The 15,104-nt window shown below is 43.9% G+C and overlaps 1 protein-coding gene across 1 annotated transcript in view; it reads left to right on the forward strand.

Moving 5' to 3' along the window:
• Positions 1–7,283, forward strand: part of cspg4ba (chondroitin sulfate proteoglycan 4ba) — an 82,724-nt gene extending 75,441 nt beyond the window's left edge. Inside the window, exons 14-15 of the mRNA XM_082968738.1 lie at positions 1,475–1,797; positions 2,033–7,283. Coding sequence (XP_082824864.1) covers positions 1,475–1,797; positions 2,033–3,784 — 2,075 coding nt within the window. The 3' untranslated portion in view covers positions 3,785–7,283. The remainder of the gene's footprint in view (positions 1–1,474; positions 1,798–2,032) is intronic.
• Positions 7,284–15,104: the final 7,821 nt, after the last annotated feature.

The following is a 15,104-nucleotide window of genomic DNA, read 5'->3' on the forward strand; positions in this document are numbered from 1 at the left end:
ATTGTGTTTTTCCCCTCGTCAATCTACCAACAATACCCCATAATGACAAAGCAAAAACAGGTTTTTAAAAATGTTTGCAAATGTATTAAAAACAAAAAACTGAAATATCTCATTTATATAAGTATTCAGACCCTTTACTCAGTACTTTGATGAAGCACCTTTGGCAGCGATTACAGCCTCGAGTCTCTTCTTTGGTATGACACTACAAGTTTGGCATTCCTGTATTTTGGGAGTTTCTCCCATTCTTCTCTGCAGATCCTCTCAAGCTCTTGTCAGGTTGGATGGGGAGCGTCGCTGCACAGCTAATTTCTTGTCTCTAGAGATGTTCGATCATGGTCAAGTCCAGGCTCTGGCTGGGACACTCAAGGACATTCTGAGACTTGTCCCGAAGCCACTCTTGCGTTGTCTTGGCTGTGTACTAAGGGTCGTTGTCCTGTTAGATGGTGAACCTTCGCCCCAGTCTGCGGTCCTGAGAGCTCTGGAGCAGGTTTTCATCAAGGATCTCTCTATACTTTGCTCCATTCATCTTTCCCTCGATCCTGACTAGTCTCCCAGTCCCTGCCACTGAAAAACATCCCCACAGCATGATGCTGCCACCGCCATGCTTCCCCGAAAGGGATGGTGCCAGGTTTCCTCAAGACGTGACGCTTGGCATTCAGGCCAAAGAGTTCAATCTTGGTTTCATCAAACAATAGAATCTTGTTTCTCATGGTCTGAGAGTCCTTTAGGTGGATTTTGGCAAACTCCAAGCTGGATGTCATGTGCCTTTTACTGAGGAGTGGCTTCCGTCTGGCCACTCTTCCAAAAAAGCCTGATTGGTGAAAGGCTGCAGAGTTGGTTGTCCTTCTGGAAAGTTCTCCCATCTCCACAGAGGAACTCTAGAGCTCTGTCAGAGTGACCATCGGATTCTTGGTCACTTCCCTGACCAAGGCCCTTCTCCCACGATTGCTCAGTTTGGCCGGGCGGCCAGCTCTAGTAAGAGTCTTGGTGGTTCCAAACTTCTTCCATTTAAGAATGATGGAGGCCACTGTGTTCTTGGGGACCTTCAATGCTGCAGAAATGTTTTGGTTCCTTTCCCCAGATCTGTGCCTCGACACAATCCTGTCTCGGAGCTCTACGGACAATTCCTTCGACCTCATGGCTTGGTTTCTGCTCTGACATGCACTGTCAACTGTGGGCTCTGAGCTCAATTTTTTGTGTCATACCAAAGTGTCTGAATAGTTATGTAAATAAGGCATCTGTTTCTTATTTTTAATACATTTGCAAAAAATTCAAAAAACCTATTTTCGCTTTGTCATTATGCAGTATTGTGTGTAGATTGATGAGGAAATTGTTTATTTAATACATTTTAGAATAAGGCTGTAACGTAACAAAATGTGGAAAAAAGGGGAAGTGGTCTGACTATTTTCCAAATGCACTGTAATTATGGCAGCTTCGGTCCTCCATACTGACTTGTCCCCTCGTTGCATTCTAGGTGCTGTGGTGACCGAGGGTGACCGCATCGTCATCGACAAGTCCAAGCTGGATGCGTCTAACCTTATGTCCAAGCTGCCCACGCCCCAGCGTAGCTCTCACGAGATCTGGTTCCAGGTCAAGTCTCTACCCCAGCACGGGGTCATTGTGGTGGGAGAGAGGAACCTCACCGTGGAGAAACCCAACTTCTCCCAGTACATCCTCAACAAGTATGGCATCACATACCGGCACGACGACTCTGAGACGCTCCATGACCGCTTTGTCTTCGACACCTGGCTGAACCCCAAGGGTAAACCGGCCCAGCGCCCTCTGGACGACAGCCAGGTACGTAATGTTGCTAATCTACCTTGTATTTTGAACACTTTTATCCAACGGTTTATTTCTGGACTGGTACAGGTCTGTTTTTTTAATTTTCATTTAAAAAAAAAAATCTGTTTGAACGTTGTGTATGCTGCAAAATGAATTGCCTCATTGAGGATATTGGAAGTTCTGCTTCAAATTATAATGCAGAAGACAATATTCCATTCAACAAAGTAAAGTAATATTCTTCTCTAATGAGGTGCTGGAGGAGTGGTTCAACATCACGGTGATCCCAGTCAACGACCAGCCGCCCGTTTTGAAGACCAAAGCCCCCAGCCTGAGCGTGGTACAGGGGGACACAGTGGCCCTGGGGCCGGAGAACCTCAATGTGGAAGATTTGGACAACCCTTCAGAGGACATCCAGTACATCGTCGTCAGCAAGCCCAACAACGGCTATCTGGCCCTGGGAGGAAGCCTTAACGAGTCTGTGGTGTCCTTCACTCAGGCTCAGATCAACAGTGGGAAGGTGTACTTTGTCCATGATGGAAGCCGGGCTTCTGGGGTGTTTTATTTTAGTGTTTCCGATGGCCATCACAAACCGGTCTATAAGCTCTTCAACCTCGAGGTGACGGAGATCACCATCTCCCTTATCAACAACACTGGGCTGGCTCTGGAGCAGGGACAGACGTCAGTTGTTTTAACCCAGGAGAGTCTGGTGGCAGAGACCAATGGAAAAAACACAACGGTTCACTACCGGATCACCGCTGCGCCACGGTATGGCAAGATCCTTCGGCTGGATGACCAGGAGGTCAGCCAGTTTGAGCAGGAGGACTTAAGGACGGGTAGCTTATTTTATCACATGACGACCCTCACGTCTGGTCAGGACAGCTTTGAGTTCACCGCGTTTACATCGGAAGCTAACCTGACAAACCAGGTTGTCAACATCACGGTTAAGCCCCTGGTCAGGTTTGGCGAGGGGGTGAGAATACCCAATGGCATCGTGGTCAAACTCAACACTGGTTTCCTCAACGCAACTGAGCTGGCTTCTCTATCCGTCAGCGACCCTTTCTTCGAGGTTGTCTCTCATCCAAAGTATGGAAAGCTGGTCCGAGGAAAACCCAAAGCTGGTAAGAAAACCGAGCCACTGGAGTCTTTCTCCTTTCAGGATGTGAAGAAGGAGAGGTTATCCTTCGAGCTCAACGCTAACATGACTGGAGTGCAAGAGCTGAACGACTCTTTGGTGTTCATTCTGAAAGCCGAGAACGTCCCACCTGCCAGGGGAGAGTTCCGGTTCACTGTCGTTCCGTATGATCCTTCGCTAGTCCTAACCACCAAGAGTCCCATCCTGACCACCAGCAGTCCTTTCTCTCAGCCTCTGAACCAAACGACAGTGTTTGGTGTTGGGACGGCACTACCCTCCCTGTCCACCTCCCTCCTTTCCACACAGAGACCCAGCAAGAACCACCAGAAGTTCAAAGGTCGCAACCGCTGGGGGAACACCAACCGGAACGACTCGGCAGGTACAGATACTAATCTGGGCAAGACCACCCTGAGTAAAGGAGACGACAATGAGATTTCCTTTGTGAATACACCGGTCCGAGTAGAGTCATACCCTCAGAAGACCTCCAACCTGACATTGGTGATGCTACCTCTCCTGGCCATGCTCTTATTGGTCATCATCCTGGTGGTGCTGGTTCTCCTGCTGCGACGCAACAGGAAGAGGAAACAGAAACCTGTCACCCCGAAGCCGCCACCCTCACCCTCACCCTCAACCCCACCGGTTTATAACGGCCAGTCGCAGAGGACCGCGGCTGTTCCCACGGTAACGGTGACCCCACTGAGCCCCAGTAGCCCTGCCCTGGACAGGCTGCTTCCTTCAGCCAATCAGGGCTTAGTTAGCAACTCCACATCACTGCTACTTTGCTCGTGGAACGGTGTAGATCCAGAGAGTTCAGCCCAGCTCACTAGAACCACACCCCCCACTCTACAGCAGAACCAATACTGGGTATGACTCTGTAGCTGCTGCCACCTAGGGGAGGGATGGGGAAGTGGACTGTCTACCCTGCTAACATCCATTTCTAACACCCCCACCAACCCCCACTCATCGTTACACTGTAAACCATGACACTACTGTACTATTTGTTTTGTTATATAATCAAAGCATTTTCTACCGAAGCTAAGCACAATCGGCACTGGGAATGCCAACCACTATCCCCACTTTGCAACATAATAAGTAGCTGGTAGCCTATGACTGCTGGACCTAACAAAATCAACACAATCATGAGTAGGTACTGACAACTAGTCCACCTCACCTCTACCAACTGATAGGAAACATGTTCACTATCACTATTGCAGAAGTTTCCAAACATGACCCAGTGTGGGGTTTCAAACAAACCGTAATAATGCGTGGACATCGCATTGCACAGCTCAAGTTTTTTTTTTTTTTTAAGAATAGAATATAATTCAAAATAGAATACAACTTTATTGTACAATTGGTTAGAACGGAATGTGTCTTCTGCCTTTCTCAACCCCCCTTATACACAAGTGCAGTGTGATGTTGGCGCATTGTGAATCCTAGCCATAGTGACTCTACAATACTGTACAGCTACATGTTCATATTGATGTTGCTAGCATGGTTACTTGGTTGATGTATCTTCCATTTAAGTCCTTCTCATTGGATTATTATGAGTAATGATAACCGTAGTAGTTCAGAAAGGAAACACAGCGTAGAAATGTGTTCCGCCATTTATTAAAGAATGAGTAATGTAAGTCTTGGCGATATAGGCTCTGACTTTCAGGGTTTTAGCTCAAAGCCCAAGCAAAGCGTCAATATATAATATGACCTACAAGCAGTGAGCGTGGTAAACTATACCAATCCCCCCAGCAGGACAACAGAAACAGGAAGTGGAAACTCAAAACACATGAACTAGACCATTACTCTAAATATAATGCCAACCATAAAAGGCTGGCGAGGAGAGGAGGGTCTCAGCTTTCTGTAGGTATAATTTATATTTCTCAACTCTCAATATTCAGCTCAATAACAACTATTTTACAAGCAAGATCTTTTTTCTTTATATGGCTTTGAGATATGGAGTAGAGAGCGTGTCAAATGCACACCGACCATTGCGAGTGAATAGGCCTAAAGGTCTCATGGGTAGTTGCCTGCAATTGTAAAGTTATTTTAGAACATTACATTTTCTCTTGGATGAAGACATGGTTACTAGCAGTGAGTATCACAGGCGGCTGGTGGTACCTTAATTAGGGAGGACGGCTTATAACGGCTGGAACGGAGTTAATGGAATGGCATCAAACACAGAGTTTCAGAGTGCTTGATAACATTCCATTAACTCCATTCCAGCCATTATTATGAGCCGTCCTCCCTAATTAAGACGCCACCAGCCGCCTGTGATACTCACTGCTAGTAACCATGCCTAGTGGTTAGAGCGTTGGACTAGTAACCGAAAGGTTGCAAGATCGAATCCCCGAACTGACAAGGTACAAATCTGTTGTTCTGCCCCTGAACAAGGCAGGTTAACCCCACTGTTCCTAGGCCGTCATTGAAAATAAGAATTTGTTCTTAACTGACTTGCCTAGTTAAATAAAAAAATAAAAATGTAATGTACTAAAATAACTTTACAATTATGAGTTGAGAAATACAAATTATACCTACAGAAAGCTGAGACCCTCCTCGACAAGGGGACGAAGCTTCCATATCTGTTTTCCTGCAATTTATTTTGAAATGTTATATGATCAAAACATATTTTTCTCTCGAGCACATGAGGGGATAGGTAGCTTAGTGGTTAGAGCGTTGGGCCAGTAACCGAAAGGTTGCCGGATTGAATCCCCGAGCTGACGTGGTAAAAATCGATCATTCTGCCCCTGAAGAAGGTAGGCCCTCATTGTAAATAAGAATTTGTTCTTAACTGACTTGCCTAGTTAAATAAAGGTAAAATAAAAAAGATAGGAGAGTGGCTTGCTCATCACAGCAGCGGGGATAGAGCGGCAGGGAAGACACTTACAGGAGTCATGAGGATAATGCACTTTACTGTTTGACCCAATACATTGTTTTAGCCACACAAAAAATAGGACGTTGTAAGGTGACCAATGTAGAATGTGCTCTTTCTACATTCATTGGTTCCTTTTCTTCTTATGATCCATGATATTGGCTAACTGATGATGGAGTCGGCGCAGGTTTCTTTGCTGATGACGCGTTTGACTTTCAATGTGAGTTTCCGTGACCTCAGCTCAGCCTGAGGAAACCGGGCCGCTGCCCACTGATCACAGCCTGAGGAAACCGGGCCGCTGCCCCTGATCACAGCCTGAGGAAACTGGGCCGCTGCCCACTGATCACAGCCTGAGGAAACCGGGCCGCTGCCCACTGATCACAGCCTGAGGAAACCGGGCCGCTGCCCACTGATCACAGCCTGAGGAAACCGGGCCGCTGCCCACTGATCATAGCCTGAGGAAACCGGGCCGCTGCCCACTGCTCACAGCCTGAGGAAACCGGGCCGCTGCCCACTGCTCACAGCCTGAGGAAACCGGGCCGCTGCCCACTGATCACAGCCTGAGGAAACCGGGGCCGCTGCCCACTGATCACAGCCTGAGGAAACCGGGGCCGCTGCCCCTGATCACAGCCTGAGGAAACCGGGCCGCTGCCCACTGATCACAGCCTGAGGAAACCGGGGCCGCTGCCCCTGATCACAGCCTGAGGAAACCGGGCCGCTGCCCACTGATCACAGCCTGAGGAAACCGGGGCCGCTTCCCACTGATCAGCCAAATGCTAATTTATAGTATAACCGAGAAATTGCGAGAAAACAAAAATAAAAGTATTGATTTTGAAAAAAAAACATACAGGCCCATGGGCCACTGGCCATGTCAACTTTTCTATTGTTTTATTTTTATATATAAAGTATATGAAGAAAAAAAATTGTGTGTGAATTTCTACCATACCACTCAACTAAAGATGGTCCAGCCCATCTGGAATATGCCAGAATTGCCAGATGACCAATTCGCCCCTGGGTATTATTACAGTATAACTGTTGGTATGTTGAGGTACTCATCCTAGACCAGTGGGAGAATTGCATGCATGCATAAATCAATGGTTTCCTGATTTCTTGTGATCAAAGGATGTCACCTTACCACTCTTTTTTTTTGTATTGGTGTATATATTTCATTATTATGGCGGATAGTATTTTATATATTAAACCCATTCTTCCTAAAGTGTATGTATAATACATATTTCAAGCCATAGTGGAAGATCCCTGTGTACCCTGGTACTGCTGTCATAAATGTTACCGCAACTCTTAAGGTTTCAAAGTTTTGTTACACTGTAAACCAGATTGTGTCAAATCTACCCCTTGAAAGAAAACACCTGTTTAAAGTAGGCTACTTTTTCATTATTTTACATTTCTACACTGAACAACAATATAAAGACAACATGTAAAGTGTTGGTCCTGTGTTTTCATGAGCTGAAATAAAAAGATCCCAGAAATGTTTCATACACACTAAAAGCTTGTTTCTCTCAATTTTTTAAATGTGTTTACATCCCTGTTAGTGACCATTTTATCATTTGTCAAGATAATCCATCCACCTGACAGGTGTGGCAAATCAAGAAGCTGATTAAACAGCCTGATCATTACACAGGTGCACCTTGTGCTGGGGGACAATAAAAGGCCACTCTAAAATGTGCATTTCTGTCACACAACACAATGTCACAGATGTCTCAAGTTTTGAGGGAGCTTGTAATTGCCATGCAGACTGTAGGAATGTCCACCACAGCTATTGCCAGAGGATTGAATGTTCATTTCTCAACCATAAGCCGCCTCCAACGTTGTTTTAGAGAATTTGTCAGTACATCCAACCGGCCTCACAACCACAAACCACGTGTATGTCGTTGACTGGGTGAGCAGTTTGCTGATGTCAACGTTGTGAGCAGAGTGCTCCGTGGCGGTGGGGTTATGGTATGGGAAGGCATAAGCTACGGACAAAGAACACAATTGCATTTTATTGATAGCAATTTGAATGCACATAGACACCGTGATGAGATCCATGAGGTCCGTTGTCGTGCCATTCATCCGCCGCCATCACCTCATGTTTCAGCATGATAATGCACGGCCCCATGTCACAAGGATCTGTAAACAATTCCTGGAAGCTGAAAATGTCCCAGTTCTTCCATGGCCTGCATACTCACCAGACATGTCACCCATTGAGCATGTTTGGGATGCTCTGGATTGACATGTACAACAGCGTGTTACAGTTCCTGCCAATATCCAGAAACTTCGCACAGTCATTGAAGAGGAAGTGGGACAACATTCCACAGGCCACAATCAACAGCCTAATCAACTCTATGTGAAGGAGATGTGTCGTGCTGCATGAGGAAAATGGTGGTCACACCAGATACTGACTGCTTTTCTAAACCACACCCTTGCTGTACAAATTATGTTTTTGCTGTTATCTAAAGAAAACGACTGGGAATGTGAATACGGTTGAACTTTCTGTATGTTTTCTTTCAAAATTGTTGCTCAAAGCTGGTCGCATAATGGATTTTATTTCCCCCAGGCTTTTCTTTACATAACAGCAGCTGCCACCACTGAGGTATATATTAAGAACTGGAGACTGCATCCAAGATGTCTAGCCGTTGTTTTCAAGGTATTCTACTCGCATGCCATCTATATCCGGATTGCATCCGGTTTATACGGACCAACATCACATGCGCACTAGCATTCAGTGTGAACGCCGGAGCAGCGCCGATGTCATCCACAAACATGGCAGAAATTTGGATGAGCATTTTATGTTAATATCTTTTGGCTGTGAGTGATAGGGGGCTGGGGATCGTCCTCAGCGACAATTATTTGATTAGTTCAATGGATGTTTTGTGCACGAAATGTGATGACTAAAAAGTGTCTTATTAGGAATTTTTTTAATCTGACTTCTCAATGTGGCCGTTTATGGAAATTGTCTTTCTAGGCCGGGCGTCAATAAAAACTGTAGTACCGAAGCAAAACTGTAGGAGCGGTCAAAACCATGCTTCTAGACTGGAACCCTGGCCCCTTGGCTGCCACCGAGTGGAGTGTCCGGGCGGAATAGGGTCCTTGGATAGTATCCAGGAGGAATAGCGTCCTTGGGTAGTATCCAGGAGGAATAGCGTCCTTGGCTAGTATCCGGGCGGAATAGGGTCCTTGGCTAGTATCCGGGCGGAATAGGGTCCTTGGCTAGTATCCAGGAGTAATAGGGTCCTTGGCTAGTATCCAGGAGGAATAGGGTCCTTGGCTAGTATCCGGGAGGAATAGGGTCCTTGGCTAGTATCTGGACGGAATAGGGTCCTTGGCTAGTATCCAGGAGGAATAGGGTCCTTGGCTAGTATCCGGGCGGAATAGGGTCCTTGGCTAGTATCCAGGAGGAATAGGGTCCTTGGCTAGTATCCGGGAGGAATAGGGTCCTTGGCTAGTATCCGGGCGGAATAGGGTCCTTGGCTAGTATCCGGGAGGAATAGGGTCCTTGGCTAGTATCCGGGCGGAATAGGGTCCTTGGCTAGTATCCGGGCGGAATAGGGTCCTTGGCTAGTATCCGGGAGGAATAGGGTCCTTGGCTAGTATCCAGGAGGAATAGTGTCCTTGGCTAGTATCCGGGAGGAATAGGGTCCTTGGCTAGTATCCGGGCGGAATAGGGTCCTTGGCTAGTATCCAGGAGGAATAAGGTCCTTGGCTAGAATCCAGCAGGAATAGGGTCCTTGGCTAGTATCCGGGCGGACTAAGGTTTTTGGCTAGTATCCAGGAGGAATAGGGTCCTTGGCTAGTATCCGGGCGGAATAGGGTCCTTGGCTAGTATCCGGGCGGAATAGGGTCCTTGGCTAGTATCCGGGCGGAATAGGGTCCTTGGCTAGTATCCGGGCGGAATAGGGTCCTTGGCTAGTATCCGGGCGGAATAGGGTCCTTGGCTAGTATCAGGGCGGAATAGGGTCCTTGGCTAGTATCCGGGCGGAATAGGGTCCTTGGCTAGTATCAGGGCGGAATAGGGTCCTTGGCTAGTATCCGGGCGGAATAGGGTCCTTGGCTAGTATCCAGGAGGAATAGGGTCCTTGGCTAGTATCCGGGCGGAATAGGGTCCTTGGCTAGTATCTGGGCGGAATAGGGTCCTTGGCTAGTATCCAGGAGGAATAGGGTCCTTGGCTAGTATCCAGGAGGAATAGGGTCCTTGGCTAGTATCCAGGAGGATTAAGGTTCTTGCAATGAAGAAATGGAGATGTGATTAACATCATTTTCTTTTTTCTACAGCATTAAAAACGTAACGCGGTAACTTTGACAGCCCTTATTTCTAAGTTTGTTTGACCTTTTTAAGTTTGTTTGACCTTAAAAAAAATGTTTGGGGCCTGTAGCGACACACCTAAAATATTAGTAAATATATTGTATATAAATTATATTTTACAAATCTCTGACACTCGAGTATATCTACAACCACATATCTTTTGGCTATAGAATCTGTTTGCTCTGAGAGTTGCTAGAAAACCATATCAGGTAATCATTTCCTGTAGCTAAACACATGGCCCAATACACGGAAGAATATTGTATAAACATTTCTGATACTGAAGTACATCCGTATACTCTGGGAGTAATTAAACTGCTGTACCATGCAGGCAGGTCACTCATGATTCAACTCAGTATTTAGCATCCGTCCATTTCTGAGGAGGCTTCAAGTTAAATAAAAGTTACATAAAAATTCAATTAAAAGGTAGGTTTTGGTTTTGCTTGAGTATTATGGACAGTGAAGGCAGATCGGTGTAAGCACCTACCTCTGATTCCAAAGGTTGCATATTCGAATCCAGGGAGGGAAGTTGTCTTTGATATTTTTTGTTTTAAGCCTTAACCCTTACCTTAACCATTTGGAGTTAATGGCCATGCCTTAAGAAATCTGAGTTAATGCTTAAACTTAATCTGAGTTAATGCTTAAACTTAACCTGAGTTAATGCTTAAACTTAACCTGAGTTAATGCTTAAACTTAACCTGAGTTAATGCTTAAACTTAACCTGAGTTAATGCTTAAACTTAACCTGAGTTAATGCTTAAACTTAACCTGAGTTAATGCTTAAACTTAACCTTTAAACAATTTGAAATGTGAAGTTTGGAACAACTTCGAAACTTGGGTGAACCGCTAATTCTGACATGAGACATTGAGAGCTTGTAGGTGCCATGACTCTCACTGTGCTACTGTACTGTACTACTGTACTACTATACTGTACTACGCTACTGTACTACTGTACTGTACTGTACTACTGTACTACTACACTGTACTACTATACTGTACTACTGTACTGTACTGTACTACTGTAATACTACACTGTACTACTATACTGTACTACTGTACTACTATACTGTACTACGCTACTGTACTGTACTACTGTACTACTATACTGTACTACTATACTGTACTACTACACTGTACTACTGTACGGTACTAGTATACTGTACTACTGTACTAGTACACTGTACTACTATACTGTACTACTGTACTACTACACTGTACTACTATACTGTACTACTGTACTACTACACTGTACTACGCTACTGTACTACTGTACGGTACTAGTATACTGTACTACTGTACTACTACACTGTACTACTATACTGTACTACTGTACTACTACACTGTACTGTGCTACTGTACTACTATACTGTATTACTGTACCCTACCACTGTACCCTACCACTTATACTATACTACTATACTGTACTACTGCACTACTTTACTACAGTACTATTGTACTACTATTTCTATACTGTACTACTATACTGTACTACTGTACTACTACTATTTCTACTACTGTGCTACTGTACTACTATACTACTATACTGTACTGTGCTACTGTACTACTGTACTGTGCTACTGTACTACTGTACTACTACTGTATCACTACTGTACTGTATCACTGTACTACTGTATCACTACTACTGTACCACTACTGTACTACTGTACTACTGTACTACTGTACTGTATCACTGTACTACTATACTGTATCATTGTACTACTGTACAACTTTACTGTATCACTGTATTATTGTACTGTACTACTTTACTGTATCACTGTATTATTGTACTACTATACTACTGCACTAATGTACTGTGCTACTGTACTACTGTACTACTTTACTGTACCACTGCACCACTATTACAACACTGTACTACTGTACAACTATTTCTATACTGTACTACTATACTGTACTGCTATACTACTACTATTTCTACTACTGTGCTACTGTACTACTATACTACTATACTGTACTGTGCTACTGTACTACTGTACTGTGATACTGTACCACTACAATGTACTACTATACTGTACTATGGTACCACTACACTATACTATTTCTATACTGTACTACTGTACAACTATTTCTATACTGTACTGCTATGCTGTACTACTATACTAATACTGTACTACTATACTGTACTACTACACTGTAATACTATACTGTACTACTACTGTGCTGCTATTCTACTATACTGTACTACTTTACTGTGCTACTGTACTGTGCTACTGTACTAGTACACTGTACTACTTTACCCTAACACTGCACTAATATACTGTACTACTGCACTACTATTACTATACTGTACTACTATACTAATATGTCTATACTGTACTACTATACTACTATTTCTATACTCTGCTACTGTACTACTATACTGTACAACTTTACCCTACCACTGTACTGCTATACTACTATACTGTACTACTGCACTATTTTTCTGTACCACTGTATTGTACTACTATACTGTACAGTACTATTGTACTACTTTCTATACTGTACAACTACTCTGTACTGTGCTACTGTCCTACACTATACTACCATACTATTTCTATACTGTACTACTGTACTATTATACTGTACTACAACTGTAGTTGTATCTGATATAATAAACACAGCCTTTTCTACTAAAGATGGGGGACATCCTGTACCTAACCTTTTATGGTGTAGCCTATGGAACAGAATGGTGTGATGTAACCTTATGGTGTAACCTATGGAACAGAATGGTGTGACGTAACCTATGGAACAGAATGGTGTGACGTAAACTTTTTTTTACATTTTAGTCATTTAGCAGACACTCTTATCCAGAGCGACTTACAGTAGTGAATGTGTACATTTCATTTCATGCATTTATTTTTTTGTACTGGCTCCCCCGTGGGAATCGAACCCACAACCCTGGCGTTGCAAACGCCATGCTCTACCAACTCAGCCACAGGGAAGGCCATGGTGTAACCTATGGAACAGAATGGTGTGATCTAACCTATGGAACAGAATGGTGTGACGTAACCTATGGAACAGAATGGTGTGACGTAACCTATGGAACAGAATGGTGTGACGTAACCTATGGAACAGAATGGTGTGACGTAACCTATGGAACAGAATGGTGTGACGTAACCTATGGAACAGAATGGTGTGATCTAACCTATGGAACAGAATGGTGTGATCTAACCTATGGAACAGAATGGTGTGATCTAACCTATGGAACAGAATGGTGTGATCTAACCTATGGAACAGAATGGTGTGATCTAACCTATGGAACAGAATGGTGTGATCTAACCTATGGAACAGAATGGTGTGATCTAACCTATGGAACAGAATGGTGTGATCTAACCTATGGAACAGAATGGTGTGATGTAACCTTATGGTGTAACCTATGGAACAGAACGGTCCTATTTCTATTTAAACATGTGATTTTTAATAAATGCATCACACAGACATGACTCAGAGTTGTATTCAAGTTCATGAGTTATAACCAGTAATACATATCAGCAATATATTAACAGTACTGTGTATGTATGTATGTATGTATGTATGTATGTATGTATGTATGTATGTATGTATGTATGTATGTATACAGTACCAGTCAAAAGTTTAGACACACTTACTCAATCAAGAGTTTATTTTTGCTATTTTCTACATTGTAGAATAATTATGAAGACGTCACAACTATGACATAACACATATGGAATCATGTAGTAACCAAAAAAACAAAGCAAAATATATTTTATTTGAGATTCTTCAAAGTAGGCACCCTTTGCCTTGATGACAGCTTTTGCACACTCTTGGCATTCTCTCAACCAGCTTCATGAGGTAGTCACCTGCAATGCATTTCAATTAACAGGAGTGGAATTTCTTTATTTCTTAATGTGTTTGAGCCAATCAGTTGTATTGTGACAAAGTAGGGTTGGTATACAGAAGATGGTCTTTTACCAAATAAAACCAAGTCCATACTATGTCAAGAACAGCTCAAATAAGCAAAGAGAAACGACAGTCCATCATTACTTTAAGACATGAAGGTCAGTCAATACAGGAACATTTCAACAACTTTTGAAAGTTTCTTCAAGTGCAGTTGCAAAAACCACCAAGCTCTATGATGAAACTCTCTCTCATGAGGACCGCCAACAGGGAAAAAAAGACCAAGGCACATAAACCTAATTGCCCCTGTAAGTCGCTGTGGATAAGAGCGCCTGCTAAAATGACTAAAACGTCAAACGTAATTAAAAAAAAATAAAAAGTGTGTAGAGCAATTTAAAAAGGGTCCAACAAATGATTTACCATTATCACTGTACACCCTTTTTAGTATTTCTCCAATCATAGTAATGAAGAGAAATCAGAGATATACTATTGGGTCTGAAACAGCACAAGCCATCTGCAGGAGTGTGTGTTGGCTCCTATTATAACGGCTGGTACAGCGCAAAATGGAAACCCATATGTTGGATGTATTTGATACCGTTCCTAATCCAGCCGTTACCACGAGCCCATTCTCTCCAATTACGTACAGAGTCAATGTGCAGGGGCACCGGTTAGTCGAGGTAATTTAGGTAGAGTTATTAAAGTGATTATGCATAGATAATAAGAGAGGAGCAGCAGCATAAAAGAGGAGGGGGGAGACAATGCAAATAGTCTGGGTAGCCATTTGATTAGATGTTCAGGAGTCTTATGGCTTGGGGGTAGAAGCTGTTTAGAAGCCTTTTGGACCTAGACTTGGTGCTCCGGTACCACTTGCCGTGTGGTAGCAGGGAGAACAGGCTATGACTAGGGTGGCTGGAGTCTTTGACAATTTTTAGGGCCTTCCTCTGACACCGCCTGGTGTAGAGGTCCTGGATGGCAGCAAGCCTGGCCCCGGTGATGTACTGGGCCGTACACACTACTCTCTGTACCATACCAGGCAGTGATGAAACCAGTCAGGATGCTTTCGATGGTGCAGCTGTATAACTTTTTGAGGATCTGAGGACCCATGCCAAATCTTTTCAGTCTCCTGGGGGGAATAGGTTTTGTCGTGCCCGCTTCACGACTGTCTTGGTGTGTTTG

The sequence above is a fragment of the Salmo salar genome, chromosome 24 (genome assembly GCF_965601325.2).
Source record: "Salmo salar chromosome 24, fSalSal1, whole genome shotgun sequence".
Taxonomy (NCBI): domain Eukaryota; kingdom Metazoa; phylum Chordata; class Actinopteri; order Salmoniformes; family Salmonidae; genus Salmo; species Salmo salar.